This window comes from Ornithorhynchus anatinus, chromosome 2, assembly GCF_004115215.2.
Source record: "Ornithorhynchus anatinus isolate Pmale09 chromosome 2, mOrnAna1.pri.v4, whole genome shotgun sequence".
Classification (NCBI taxonomy): domain Eukaryota; kingdom Metazoa; phylum Chordata; class Mammalia; order Monotremata; family Ornithorhynchidae; genus Ornithorhynchus; species Ornithorhynchus anatinus.
In genome coordinates, this window is record NC_041729.1 from 135,207,352 (window position 1) to 135,222,201 (window position 14,850).

The 14,850-nt window shown below is 49.8% G+C and overlaps 1 protein-coding gene across 5 annotated transcripts in view; it reads left to right on the forward strand.

Annotated features, from left to right (window-relative positions):
• Window positions 1-14,850, forward strand: part of LIMS1 (LIM zinc finger domain containing 1) — a 189,864-nt gene that overhangs the window by 137,734 nt on the left and 37,280 nt on the right. For 2 of the 5 annotated variants that reach the window (XM_029057961.2, XM_029057960.2), the window contains exons 1-2: window positions 5,536-5,806; window positions 12,663-12,822. In XM_029057961.2, the coding sequence (XP_028913794.1) occupies window positions 5,625-5,806; window positions 12,663-12,822 (342 nt within the window). In that variant the 5' untranslated portion in view covers window positions 5,536-5,624. Of the gene's footprint in view, window positions 1-5,535; window positions 5,807-12,662; window positions 12,823-14,850 lie in introns of those variants that run through there. The other 3 variants (XM_029057964.1, XM_029057962.2, XM_029057963.2) reach the window with 2 other exon arrangements.

Consider the following 14,850-nt stretch of genomic DNA (forward strand, 5'->3'; position numbering starts at 1 on the left):
ACAGATAGAGACAATCCCTGCCCAATATATTAACCAAATCCAGATGGTTTGGAAAGGCCCATGAGACTGAGGTTGGCAGTCCTGGCCACAGATTAAAAGAATGACGACGGTTGTGAGGATCAGAATTTCCTTGACTTGTACTGGTTCTTGGCTGACACCATGTTTGGAGTTTTTTGGTTGAGGGGGCGGTGGTTGGTATTTGTTAAGCGCTGACTGCCTGCCGGGCACTGTACTAAGCGCTGGGGTAGAGAAAAGCTAGTTAGGTTAGGCACAGTCCATGTCCCACTTGGGGCTGGCAGTCTTCACCCCCATTTTCCAGATGAAGGAATCAAAGCTAGGGAAGTGAAGTGACTTGCCCAGGGTCACAGCAGATAAGTGGCAGAGCTGAGATTAGAACCCAGCTCCTTCTGACTCCCAGACTCAGGCTCTCTCCACTAAGCCACGCTGAATTGCTTAGTACAGTGCTCTGCACACAGTTAGCGCGCAATACGATTGAATGAATGAATGAGTGAATGCTTCTGTTTGTGCGCCATGGCAGAAATGAAGGAAGCTCTCGGGGTCCACTCAGTCTGACGTGGATGATGATGACTTCCTCGGTTCGAGGGAGATCTTCCCTCACTGAACCTGGGCTAGTCTGACCCTGATATTTATCTGTTTAGGTCAACTTGATTCTATTTATTTGCTATTGTCTTAATGAGATGTTCATCCCCTTGATTCTATTTATTGCCATTGTTCTTGTCTGTCCGTCTCCCCCGATTAGACTGTGAGCCCGTCAAGGGGCAGGGAATGTATCTGTTACCGATTTGTACATTCCAAGTGCTTAGTACAGTCCTCTGCGCATAGTAAGCCCTCAATAAATACTACTGAACTAGATTCTCTGAGGACTCGCTGTTCTTCTCTGTGAACCCCCAGGGCCTAATCCAGTGCTTCACCCAGAGAAGGTGCTCAATTTATTTCTCCCAGACAAGAAAAAGTATATCCGTGGGGTCGCTATGAATCGATAACGACTCGACGGCACTTGAATAATAATAATAAAAATGTCCAGGGCACACTAGGAATAAGGTAAATGCTCACCATCAGTGGTATTTATTGAGCACTTACTGGGTGCAGAGCACTGTACTAAATGCTTGGGAGAGTAATAACGATAATGACGGTATTTGTTAAGTGCTTACTATGTGCTAAGCACTGAGTAGAGAAGCAGCGTGGCTCAGTGGAAAGAGCCCGGGCTTGGACCTCAGAGATCATGGGTTCTGATTCCGGCTCAGCCACTTATCCGCTGTGGGACCTTGGGCAAGTCACTTAACTTCTCTGTGCTTCAGTTACCTCATCTGGAAAATGGGGATTAAATAAATAAATAAATAAATAAATGTTGGTATTTGTTAAGCGCTTACTATGTGCCGAGCACTGTTCTAAGCGCTGGGGTAGACACAGGGGAATCAGGTTGTCCCACATGGGGCTCACAGTCTTCATCCCCATTTTACAGATGAGGGAACTGAGGCACCGAGAAGTTAAGTGACTTGCCCAAAGTCACACAGCTGACAAGTGGCTGAGCCGGGATTCGAACCCATGACTTCTGACTCCAAAGCCCATGCTCTTTCCACTGAGCCCCAGGTGGGGCAACCTGATGACCTTGTATCTACCCAGCGCTTAGAACAGTGCTCGGCACTTACTAAGCGGTTAACCAATACCAAATTATTATTATTACAACAGAGCTGATGCCTGTTTACTTATGTTGATGTCTGTCTTCCCCCTATAAACTGTAAGCCCGGTGTGGGCAAGGAGCGTCTCTCTTTATTACTGAATTGAACTTTCTAAACGCTTAGTACAGTGCTCTGCACACAGTAAATGCTCAAATAAATATGATTGAATGAGTGAATGAATGGAGTTGGTAGACTCTGCCCGCAACTAGCCTAGAGTCTAGACAGACATTAATATAAAAAAATAATTTACAGATCTGTTACTGAGTGCCGTGGGGTGGAAGGTGGAGTGAATATCCAGTGCCTAAAGATCCCAGATCCAAGTGTGAAGACACGGAAGGGAGAGGAAGCTGGGAAAAAGAGGGTTTAGTCAGGGAAGCCTGTATTGGGTGCTCAGTATAGCACTCTGAGGAAATGTCGGTGTCCAGTCTACAGTACTCTGCACACTTAAGGCACTCAGTACAGTGTCCTCTTCTCAGTAGGTGCCCAGGCTTTAATTGATGCTGGGTGGTGGTGATAACAGAGGTCATGGGTTCTAATCCCAGCTCCGCCGCTTGTCAGCTGCGTGACTTTGGGCAAGTCACTTAACTTCTCTGTGCCTCAGTTCCCTTGTTTATAAAATGGCGATGAAGACTGTGAGCCCTCCGTGGGACAACTTGATTACCTTGTATCTCCCCCAGTGCTCAGAACAGTGCTTGGCACAGAGTAAGCGCTTAACAGATACCAACGTTATAACGGACCCAACTCGTGCCCTGCTTTAAAACCTATAAGGTTTTCTGGGAACTTGGGCATCCATTCATTCAATCGTATTTATTGAGCGCTCACTGTGTGCCGAACACTGTACTGAGCGCTTGGGAAGTACGATTCAGCAACAAAGAGGCGATCCCCGCCCACAACGGGCTCACAGTCTAGAAGGGGGAAGACAGCCATCAAAACGAGTAAACAGGCATCCATACCATCAGTATAAATAAATAGAATTAGAGATATATATATATACATATCAGAACAAGTAAAACGGGCATTGATATAAATAAATAGAATTATAGATATGTACATATATACACAAGTGCTGTGGGGCGGGGAGGGCGATAGAAGCAGCGTGGCTCAGGGGAAAGAGCCCGGGCTTGGGAGCCAGAGGTCATGGGTTTGAATCCCGGCTCTGCCACTTGTCAGCTGTGTGACTGTGGGCAAGTCACTTCACTTCTCTGAGCCTCAGTTCCCTCACCTGTAAAATGGGGATTGACTGTGAGCCTCACCCTGTATCTACCCCAGCGCTTAGAACAGTGCTCTGCACATAGTAAGCGCTTAACAAATACCGACACATTATTATCATTATTAGAGAGCAAAGGGAGCGGGTCAGGGAGAGGGAGCCGAGGAAAAGGGAGGCTTAGTCTGGGAAGGAGGGAGCCTTCAGTAGGGAACCCCAAGGATTGGTCCCGCCCGGAAACCCGCGAACTCTTTCCCGCTAGACTGTAAGCTCATTATGAGAAAGGAACATGTCTGCTAATTCTGTCGTATCGTTCTCTCCCAAGTGCTTAGAACAGTTCTCTGCCCATTGTAAGCGCTCAATAAATACCACTGAATGATTTGCCATGGCAAGATTCTTGGACAGATTTTGCATGTGCTCTAAGCTTTCGATTTCTCCGCAATTCCCGACTTGCACCCGTGTGATAAAGGAGGCTAAGGGTACCTGGAATTCATCAACCCATTTGCTCAGAGCACTGCTCGTATTTAAAATGCTCACAAAGCCTGTCTTTTGAGCTAATCAGTCAGTGGTATTTATTACACTTCTTACATGCAGAGCACTGTATTAAGTGCTTGGGAGAGTACAATACAACAGAATTTGCAGATCTGTTCCCTATCCATAGCAAACTTACAGAAGGATAAGGGGTATCCAGTCAGTTAGTGGTATTTATTGAGTGCTTACTGTGTGTAGAGCACTCTCCTAAGCGCTTGGGAGAGTACAGTATAACAGGAAACAGACACATTCCCTGCCCTCGATGGTGTAGTAGATAGAGCAGGGGCCTTGGAGTCAGAAGGTCGTAGGTTCTAATCCCGGCTCCGCCACTTATCTGCTGTGTGACCTTGAGCAAGTCACTTCACTTCTCTGGGCCTCAGATACTCATCTATAAAATGGGGATTAAGACTGTGAGCCCCAGCGGGACAGGGACTGTGTCCAACCTGATTACCTTATAATAATGATAATAATGTTGGTATTTGTTAAGCGCTTACTATGTGCAGAGCAGTGTTCTAAGCGCTGGGGTAGGTAGAGGGTCATCAGGTGGTCCCACGTGAGGCTCCCAGTCTTCATCCCCATTTTCCAGATGAGGGAACTGAGGCCCAGAGAAGTGAAGTGACTTGCCCACAGTCACCCAGCTGCCAGGTGGCAGAGCCAGGATTCGAACCCACGACCTCTGACTCCCAAGCCCGGGCTCTTTCCACTGAGCCACGCTGCATCTACCCCAGTGCTTAGAACAGTGCTTGGCACATAGTAAGCACTCAATAAATACGATTGAATGACTAGTAAGCGCTTAACAAATGCTACTATTATTATTTTCATTATTATTATTATTATTATTAGAGGGCTTACAGTCTGCAGGTTATCCCCACTCAGATGAGGACATCGCAAAAAGGTAGAGAAAATTGCTCCTGGTCCCCCACAGAGCCGTGGCCAAGCAGAACTGAAAAATTCGATTTTTCTGCTTGTCGTCTTTTTGTTTAGACTAAACAGGGCGTTTCCTCTTACAAAGTTATCGGAACCCAGGATGGGACGGTCGAGACTAAGCTCGCTGTGGGCCGGGAACGTATTTATCAACTCTGTCGTATCGTGCTCTCCCAAGCGCTTATAATAACGAGGGTTATTGATGAGCGCTTACTCTGTGCCGAGCTCTGAGTACAGTGCTCGGCACAGAGTAAGCGCTCAAGCAGCTTGGCGTAGTGGCAAGAGCCCGGGCTTGGGAGTCAGAGGATGTGGTTTCTCATCCCGGCTCCGCCACTTGTCTGCTGCGTGATCTTGAGCAAGTCACTTCATTCCTCTGTGCCTCAGTGACCTCATCTGCAAAATGGGGTGGGCGAGTCACTTCACTGCTCTGGGCCTCACTGACCTCATCTGCAAAATGGGGATTAAGAGCGGGAGCCCCACGTAGGACAACCTGATTATCTACCCCTTTGGCGGGACAACCTCATTATCCCTGCTCTGCCACTTGTCAGCCGTGTGATTGTGGGCGAGTCGCTTCACTTCTCTGTGCCTCAGTTACCTCATCTGTAAAATGGGGATTAACGGTGAGCCTCACGTGGGACAACCTGATGACCCTCTATCTACCCCAGCGCTTCAAACAGTGCTCTGCACATAGTAAGCGCTTAACAAATACCAACATTATTATTATTGTTGTTGTTACTCTGTGTCTACCCTGCCGTTCAGAACAGTGCTTGGCACATAGTAAGCGCTTAACGAATACCATCATTATTATTATTGCTATTATTAATACGTACCGTGAATGGATCGCCCCCTTTCATTCATTCAATCATACTTATTGAGCGCTCACCGTGTACTGGACTAAGCGCTTGGAACGTGCAGCTCGGCACCAGATAGAGACAGTCCCTGCTCAACAGAGAGCGAAGGCCGAGCGCGAATGACAGCTCCCGGCTGGAATGCGTTGCGCCGCTCGCTTCCAGGGAGCCTCGGGAAATCAGAGCCGCTCGTTCCGACCTCTCCCGCAGCCGAACTCTTAACTTGAAGCGTCAGCCCAGCCCGGCCTGGTCCTCTGACGTTCGGCCTGGTCGGTGGAAGTAAATCTCCTTGCTGGGAATAAGGGGGAAGTACTGCGTATTGTTTCACTCCAGGGGCGGGCAGTTGAGCCGGCCTGAAGGTCTGGAGCCCGGTTTTCCTGCCACACCGGCCCAGTCCGACGGTGACCGTGGTTGAGGATGGCATTCCCAACCAGGGCACAGCCCTCGGTCATCCCAGAAGACGAGGAACTTTCCCAGGGTCCGGTCAACGACGCCCCCGACACAGAGGGGAATGAGGACGAGAAGGCCGTGTCCCGATTGCAACGCCGGCAAAGTGACATAAAGGTCTATAAAGAGTTCTGCGATTTCTACGCACGATTGTAAGTCTGCCTCTTTACAGCCAGGCAGGGTTGGGGGGGGGTCGTTGCGGATGCAGCGGCTTTTTTAAGGCCAGGCCCAGAATCGTTCGGAGCCTCCGCGTTTGCCGTCTCGGATGGTTCGCGGGAGACAGGCTCGTTTCTCAGTTTGACCACTGGCTTACTTGGTATCGAGCGCTAAGGGGTTGGCCGGCTTTCGTCTTCCGGGGTTTGTGGAGGGGTTCTGCTTCTTGGATTTAATGAGGGTTCGAAGCTGTGGGAGGAAACTTTGGATCTTTAGATTGTGAACGGATTTGGGACCTCAACCACCGGAGTTGGTAGCCAAAAGCTTCCGTCGCCGGGAGCGGTAATGCCATAGGATGAAGAAGTAGCTGTGGTGGGCCTGGAGGGAGAAGACTTGAACTTCTTGTGGGACCACTGCGAGAAGCGGTGTGGCGCAGTGGAAAGAGCCCGGGCTTGGGAGGTCACGGGTTCGAACCCCGGCTCTGCCACTTGTCAGCTGTGTGACTGTGGGCAAGTCACTTAACTTCTCTGGGCCTCAGTTCCCTCATCTGTAAAATGGGGATGAAGACTGGGAGCCTCACGTGGGACAACCTGATGACCCTGTATCTACCCCAGCGCTTAGAACAGCGCTCTGCACATAGTAAGCGTTCAACAGCTACCGACATTATTATTATTATCAGAGAAGCGGCTTGGCCTAGTGGACAGAGCCCGGGCCTGGGAGTCAGAGGACCTGGGTTCTAATCCTGGCTCTGCCACGGGTCTGCTGTGTGACCTTGGGCAAATCGTTGCCCTTCTCTGGGCTTCAGTTACCCCATCTCTAAAATGGGCCTGGATCCTAATCCTTCCCTCTTAGACTGTGAGCCCTACGTGGGACAGGGACTGTGTCCAACCTAATTAACTTGTATCTATCCCAGTGCTTGACACGTAGTAAGCGCTTAACCAGTATTATTATTATTGTTATTGTGATTATCAGTTTCAGGTAAAGGGATACGTAGCAATTGACTGAAGTCTCAAACACCCAGCATTCACGACATCGTTTCCTCTGGAGGAATGGTGGGCAAATGATTCAGTAGCCACGACTCGGTCCTTTCCAGCTCCTTCCCCCTGTTGACCGAAGCCTCAGAGTTCCTTCCTGTTAGGAGGCAGCCGAGATTACCATTTTAGTGCAGCTCACGGCCCCCTCCCACCCCAGGTCCCAACACCCCCCCACCTCTTTGTTCTGGTTTCTTAGCCGAAAGCGTCTCGCTTATCTTTTGCCGTTTACCATTCCATAATTCCTATTTCAAAATTCCCCGAACCCTCCTCGCTTTGGATGTGTCCTGCCTGATAGCATGGAGAGGACACAGATTAACGTGGCCTACATAGATGAGATGCTTGGAGTCCGTTTACATGGGTTTGGTCTTGAAGGTAGGCATGTTCGACATGTTGCTCTTTCGGGAAAGTTGCCTTGCAGACTAAAGCCGGCGGGTTCTAGCCAAGCGAATATTTCTGGAAGCGTGAGTTTAATGGGGCTGAGATCACTACCTATTCAAAGCACATCTCCTCCAAGGGGCCGTCTCCGACTAAGCCCTCATTTCCTCTTCTCCCACTCCCTTCTGCGTCGCCCTTGCGCTTGAATTTGCACCCTATTTTCACCCCTCCCTCGGCCCCACAGCACTTATTTACATAACTGTAATTAATTTATCTATATCAGTGTCTGTCTCCCCCCCTAGACTGTAAGCTAGTTGGGGGCAGGAAATGTATTTTCCCAAGCGCTTAGTACTCTGGTCTGCACACAGTCAGCACTCAATAAATGTTATTGATCGATTGATTGTATCCAGCCCGCGTGACCCTTTATCGCTTGGTAGCCCTACAACTGCTGTAAAAATACCTGCTTATGGGACGCTCTCCCCGACTTCGAAGCCAAAATTGAAGGCCCATCTCCTCCAAGAAGCCTTCCCTGACTAAGCCCACCTCTCCTTTTCTCCCACCCCCTTCTGCATCACCCTGATTTGCTCCCTTCATTCATCCTCCCTCCCTTCCCCAGAGCCCAAACGTACAGATCTGTTATTTACTTATTCATTCATATATATTAGTGTTTGTCTCCCCGCCTAGGCTGTGAGCTGGTTGTGGGCCGGGAATGTGTCTCTTTGTTATATTTTACTCTCCCAAGTGCTTAGTTAAGTGCTTGGCACCCAGTAAATGCTCAATAAATGTGGACGAATGAAGGCATGACAGAGAATGTTGTCCTGACAGCTTTGGGAAGACCCGTCGAGTTGTCCATTCGGAGCTTGCTGATGTTGGGCTCGTAGGAGCGGAGGGTAGGATCGGTGCCTGGTGGTGGCATATCCCTCTCGAGCCTCGTCTCCACTCTCAAGCTGTCAATCAGTCAATCAGTCATTTTTCTTGAGCCCCTATGGTGTGCAGAACACTGTCCTAAGCGCTTGGGAAAGTACAGTAGAATGTGCAGAAGCGATTGCCATCGGGAAACAGATGTTAAAGGAAATAACAGGGAGAGCGGAGAGGGGAAGTGCGGACTCTGGGAGAGGCTTGCTTGCAGAGGAGTCCGTGCAGGTGGGCATTGGTCTCAAAAAACACCCCTGCCATCTCCTCAGGGGCCCCGCCAGAAGGCCAGCGTGCCCTAATGGACCGAGCCCGGGTTTGAGAGTCAGAAGGATTTGGGTTCTAATCCATCCCCTCTCTGGCTGCTTTTTTTTTAAAAAATGGTACTTACAGTATTTTGTATTTAAGTGCTTACTATGTGCCAGGCTCTGTACTAAGCACTGGGATAGATACAAGTTAATCAAGTTGGAGACAGTCCCTGTCCCACGTGGGGATCCCTGTCCCAGTCTTAATCCCCATTTTACAGATGAGGTGAGGCCCAGAGAAATGAAGTGACTTGCCCAAGGTCACACAGCAGACAAGTGGCGGAGTCAGGATAAGAATCCAGGTCCTTCTGACTACCAGGCCCTCGCTCTATCCTACAAGTCACGCTGCCTCACTTGTCGGTTTTGTGACCCTGGGCAAGTCACTTCACTTCGGCACCTCTGTTACCTCATCTGGAAAATGGGGATTAAGACTATGGGACAAGGACTATGTCCAACCTAATTAGCTTGTATGGATCCTAGTGCTTAGTACAGTGCCTGGCACATGGTAACTGCTTAAATACCATTTTTTTAAAAGAGGGACACTGGTATTCCAGCCAGCAGAAGTGCTCCTCTGGGCAGTCTCTGGCCAAGCTTGCTGACAGAATTCCTTGCCTCTTTCCCGACAGTGTGGCCCTCATACAGATTTTGAGCGATGATGGATTTGGTCCCCAGGCGGGAGGGAGGGAAGATGTTTTTCTCCGACGGGAGGACAGTCCTTCTGTGTTGTTGTTTTTTTTCCCCCAGCCTTGCTCAGTCGGCCGGAGGGACTCAGAGTCAGAAAGGGCTGCTCGGGGTGGGTGGAGATGGGGGAGAGAAATGAGACTCTGAGCGTGTCGGCTTCAGTATCACGAGGTCCCCGTTTTGGGGAGATCCAAGGGCTAAACTGAGATCACCTGTTTGAACTCGAAGGGTGGAGAGTTGGGGGGAAATGTCTTGGTTCTGAAAGAAACCGGGTCAAGTCCAAAGAGGACACAGATCATCCATTCATTCATTCAATAGTATTTATTGAGCGCTTACTATGTGCAGAGCACTGTACTAAGCACTTGGAATGTACAAATCGGCAACAGATAGAGACAATCCCTGCTTACAGTCTAATCGGGGGAGGCAGGCAGACAAGAACAATGGCAATAAATAGAGTCAAGGGGAAGAACATCTCATAAAAACAATGGCAAATAAGTAGAATCAGGGTGATGTACATCTCATTAAACAAAATAAACAAAATAAATAGGGTGATGAAGGTATATACAGTTGAACGGACGAGTACAGTGCTGAGGGGGTGGGATGGGAGAGGGGGAGGAGGAGAGGGAAAGGGGGGAGAAGAGGGTTTAGCTACGGAGAGGTGAAGGGGGCGGGTAGAGGTAGAGGGAGCAGAGGGAAAAAGGGGGGAGCTCAGTCTAGGAAGGCCTCTTGGAGGAGGTGAGCTTTAAGTAGGGATTTGAAGAGGGGAAGAGAATTAGATCCCCATTGCATACCACACCTCTGTTGGGAGGGAAAATAAAATTTGCTCAGCCTTTGATTGTGTCTTCCTCTCTTCTGATGACAGTTATATTATGGTCTTAATACTAAGTGCCTGCTCATTTTCTAGACTGAAATCGCACTGTGGGCAGGAGGTGTGTCTGTTTTTAGATCCTACTCTCCCACAGTACGTGCTCGATAAATGCGATCGAATGAATGAAAGAATAAGGAACGAGAGACCAGGAGACAAAAGAGATTACAGCGCCAGGCACTACTAGCATTAAAAATGACACCCTTGCTGTGTATTCAGTGTGATGGGATTGTGGATCCCGCTTTGGCCTTTTGGCCTCACCCTCAAAAAGCATCTTCTCCGCATCGGAATGCCGGGGACATGGACCTATGTGCTGAGCGCTGGGGGTAGATAGAAGGTGGGACCAGGCTCGGAGGGCACCTCCCCACTGTGCTCCTGGCTGAGTCGGTCGGAGATGGGTGGGACTCCCAGCCCACAGCTTTTGGGCAAGGGGACTGGCCTAGGGGTTAGAGCACAGGCCTGCAAGTCAGACGGACCTGGGTTCTAATCCCGCCTCCGCCACTTCATTCATTCAATCGTATTTATGGAGCGTTTACTGTGTACAGAGCACTGTACTTAGCACTTGGAGAGTACAATTCGGCAACAAATAGAGACAATCCCTACACAACAACGGGCTCACAGTCTAGAAGGGGGGAGACAGACAACAAAATAAAATAAGTAGACAGGCATCACCATCCCGCACGCTCCGCTCCTCCGCCGCCCAACTCCTCACCGTCCCCCGGTCTCGCCCATCCCGCCGTCGACCCCCGAGCCACGTCCTCCCGCGGTCCCGGAACGCCCTCCCTCCTCACCTCCGCCAAACTAATTCTCTTCCCCTCTTCAAAACCCTACTGAGAGCTCACCTCCTCCAAGAGGCCTTCCCAGACTGAGCTCCCCTTTTCCCTCTGCTCCCTCTCCCGCCCCCCTTCACCTCTCCACAGCTAAACCCTCTTTTGCCCCCATTTCCCTCTGCTCCCCCCCTTCCCGTCCCATCCCCTCAGCACTGTACTCATCTGCTCAACTGTATATATTTTCATCACCCTATTCATTTTGTTAATGAAATGTACATCACCTCGATTCTCTTTAGTTGCCATTGTTTTTACGAGATGTTCTTCCCCTTGACTCTATTGATTGCCATTGTTCTCGTTTGCCCGTCTCCCGCAATTAGACCGTAAGCCCGTCAAACGGCAGGGACCGTCTCTATCTGTTGCCGACTTGTTCATTCCAAGCGTTTAGTACAGTGCTCTGCACATAGTAAGCGCTCAATAAATACTATTGAATGAATGAATAAAAAGAATTATAGATATATACACATTAATAAAATAAGTAGGATAATGAGTATGTACTTATACACAAGTGCTGTGGGGCAGGGAGGAAGGTAGAGCGGAGGGAGGGAGTCGAGACGATGGAGAGGGGAGGAGGAGCAGAGGAAAAGGGGGGCCACTTGTCTGCTCTGTGACCTTGGGCAAGACACCTCACTTCGCTTTGCCTCAGTCACCTCATCAGTCAGGTGGGATGGGATGGTCAGTCAGCCATGTGTGTAGAGCACTGTATTAAGTCCTTGGGGGAGTACAATATAATAATAATTATGGTATTTGTCGACTGCCTAACATGTGCCGGGCATTGTATTAAGTGCTGGGGTGGTTGCAGACAAAATAGGTTGGTCACAGTCCCTGTCCTACGTGGGGCTCACAGTCTTGATCCCCCTTTTCCAGATGAGGCAACTGAGGGACAGAGAAGTGAAGTGTCTTGCCCAGGTTCACACAACAGACAAGTGGCCGAGCTGGAATTAGAACCCGTGACCTCCTGACTACCAGGCTCCATGATCTATCCGCAACAAGCTTACAGTCTAGAGGGAGAGGCAGACATTAATATAAATAAATTAAAACAATTAATAATGTTGGTATTTGTTAAGCGCTTACTATGTGCCGAGCACTGTTCTAAGCGCTGGGGTAGACACAAGGGAATCAGGTTGTCCCACGTGGGGCTCACAGTCTTAATCCCCATTTTACAGATGAGGTCACTGAGGCACAGAGAAGCGAAGTGACTCGCCCACAGTCGCACAGCTGACAAGTGGCAGAGCTGGGATTCGAACTCATGACCTCTGACTCCAAAGCCCGTGCTCTTTCCACTGAGCCACGCTGCTCCTCTACACAATTACAGATATGGACGTAAATACTGTGGGGCTGGGAGGGGGATGAATAAAGGAAGCAAGTCAGGGTGACGAAGAAGGGAGGGGGAGAAGAGGAAATGAGGGGTTAGTCAGGAAAGGTCTCTTGGAGGAGATGGGCCTTCAATAAGGATTTGAAGGAAGGGAGAGTCACCGTCTGTCAGAAATGAGGAGGGAGGACGTTCCAGGCCAGAGGCAGGACGAGGGCGAGAGGTCGGTGGCTGGATAGATGAGATCGAGGCACGGGGAGAAATTTAACATTTAGAAGAACAAAGTGTGCGGGCTGGGTTGTAGGAGAGTAGCGAAGTGAGGTAAGAGGGGCAAGATGATCTGTAAAATGAGGATGAAGACTGTGAGCCCTATGTGGGACAGGGCCTGTGTCCAACCCAATTAGCTTGTACAAACCCCGGTACTTAGTACAGTGCCCGGCACACAGTAAACACTTAAATGCCGTAAGAGGGAAAAAAAAAAAGGAGGGCTTAGACGAGAAAGCAAGTTTCCAACGTTTGATGGATCCTTTTTCTCTGTTTGCAGCAACATGGCAAACGCCCTGGCCAATGCCACCTGCGAACGCTGCCGAGGGGGCTTTGCCCCGGCGGAGAAGATTGTGAACAGCAACGGCGAGCTGTACCACGAGCAGTGTTTCGTGTGTGCCCAGTGTTTCCAGCAGTTTCCGGAAGGGCTCTTCTACGAGGTGAGTCGGCTCGCGGCGGACGGGACCCATACCCTTCAGTGGCCCTGGTTGGCTCCGCACATCTTCGACCCCGGCGGCCTCTGGGAGCTGTTTGTTGGGACTCCTAACAATCCTAATAATAATAATTATGGTATTTGTTAAGCGCTTACTATGTGCCAGGCACTGTACTCAGCGCTGGGGTGGATACAAGCAAATCGGGTTGGACACAGCCCCTGTTCCACGTGAGGCTCACAGTCTCAATCCCCATTTTACAGATGAGGTCACTGAGGCCCAGAGAAGTGAAGTGACTTGCCCAGGGTCACAGCAGAGAGCAGAGAAGCAGCGTGGCTCAGTGGAAAGAGCCCGGGCTTGGGAGTCAGAGGTCATGGGTTCGACTCCCGGCTCTGCCACTTGTCAGCTGTGACTGTGGGCAAGTCACTTCACTTCTCTGATCCTCAATTACCTCATCTGTGTAATGGAGATGAAGACCGTGAGCCTCACGTGGGACAACTGATGACCCTCTATCTACCTCAGCGCTTAGAACAGTGCTCTGCACATAGTAAGCGCTTAACAAATACCGACATTATCATTATTATTATTATTAAGTGGTGGAGCCGAGATAAGAACCCATGACCTTCCGACTCCCAGGCCCGTGCTCTAGCCACTAGACCCTGCTGCTTCCCTGTTCGTGTACGTAGTGCAGGTCGGCCTAGAACCATCGATCAGTGGTATTTATTGGGTGCTAACTGTGTGCAGAGCCCCGTCCCAGGAACGTGGGTGAATAGAGTCGACTGGAGTTGGTAGATATGATCCCTGTCCTCCAGCAGCTTTCAGTCTAGCTTCCCATCAGACCGACCCCTTCCCTCATCTAGTTGTATTTATTGAAGGCTCACCGTGTGCCGAGCAGTGTACTAAGCGCACGGAAGACTATAATATAATAATAAACAGACACATTCCCTGCCTGGCCCCGGCCCAAAGCCCCGTCTTGTGTCCATCGAGTGGCAAAAGCGATTGGAGAAGGATGCTGTGATAACGGCAGCTACTCGCATCAGTCACTCTCTGCACCTCCCTTCTGCGTCTGCCTCAGTTACCTCATCTGAAAAATGGGGATTAAAACTGTGAGCCCCATGTGAGACAACCTGATCACCTTATATCTACCCCAGCGCTTAGAACAGTGCTTGACACTTGCTCCCTCTATTCATCCCTGCCTCCCATTCCCACTGCATTTATGTACATATCGCTAATTGATTTATGTTAATATCTGTCTGCCCCTCTAGACTGTAAGCTCACTGTGGGCTGGGAATGTGTCTGTTATATTGCAGAATTTTACTCTCCCAAGCGCTTAGTACAGTGTTCCGCACACAGTAAGCGCTCAAGCCTGTCTCCCCCCCGTCTAGACTGTGAGCCCCTTGTCGGTAGGGATTGTCTCTCTTTCTTGCTGAATTGTACTTTCTAAGCGCTTAGTACAGTGCTCTGCACACTGTAAGCCCTCAGTAAATACGATTGAATGAATTATTCAGTAAATAGGATTGACTGACTGACCAGTCTTCTCATGCCTGACCTTAATTTGATGGTCTCCCAAGATTGCCGCCGGTCTAAAGGCTAGGACACACTCCTCGGACTGAGGGCACGGGCAGTGTGGCCTGTTGGGAGTCAGAGGCCCTGGGTTCTAATCTCGGCTCAACCATTTATCTGCTCTTATGACCTTGGGCAAGTTACTTCACTCCTCTCTGCCTCGGTTTCCTCGACTGTAAAGTGGTGATGAAATACCCATTCTCCCTCCAAATTAGACTGTGAATCCCATGTTGGGTCAGGGACTACCTGATTAACTTGTATCTTGGAAAGAGCCCGGGCTTGGGAGTCGGAGGTCATGGGTTCTAATCCTGCCTCCGCCTCTTGTCAGCTGTGTGATCTTGGACAAGTCGCTTCACTTCTCTGTGCCTCAGTTACCTCATCTATAAACTGGAGATGAAGACTGTGAGCCCCACGTGGGACAACCTGATGACCTTATATCTACCCCAGCGCTTAGAACACGTAGTAAGCGTTTAA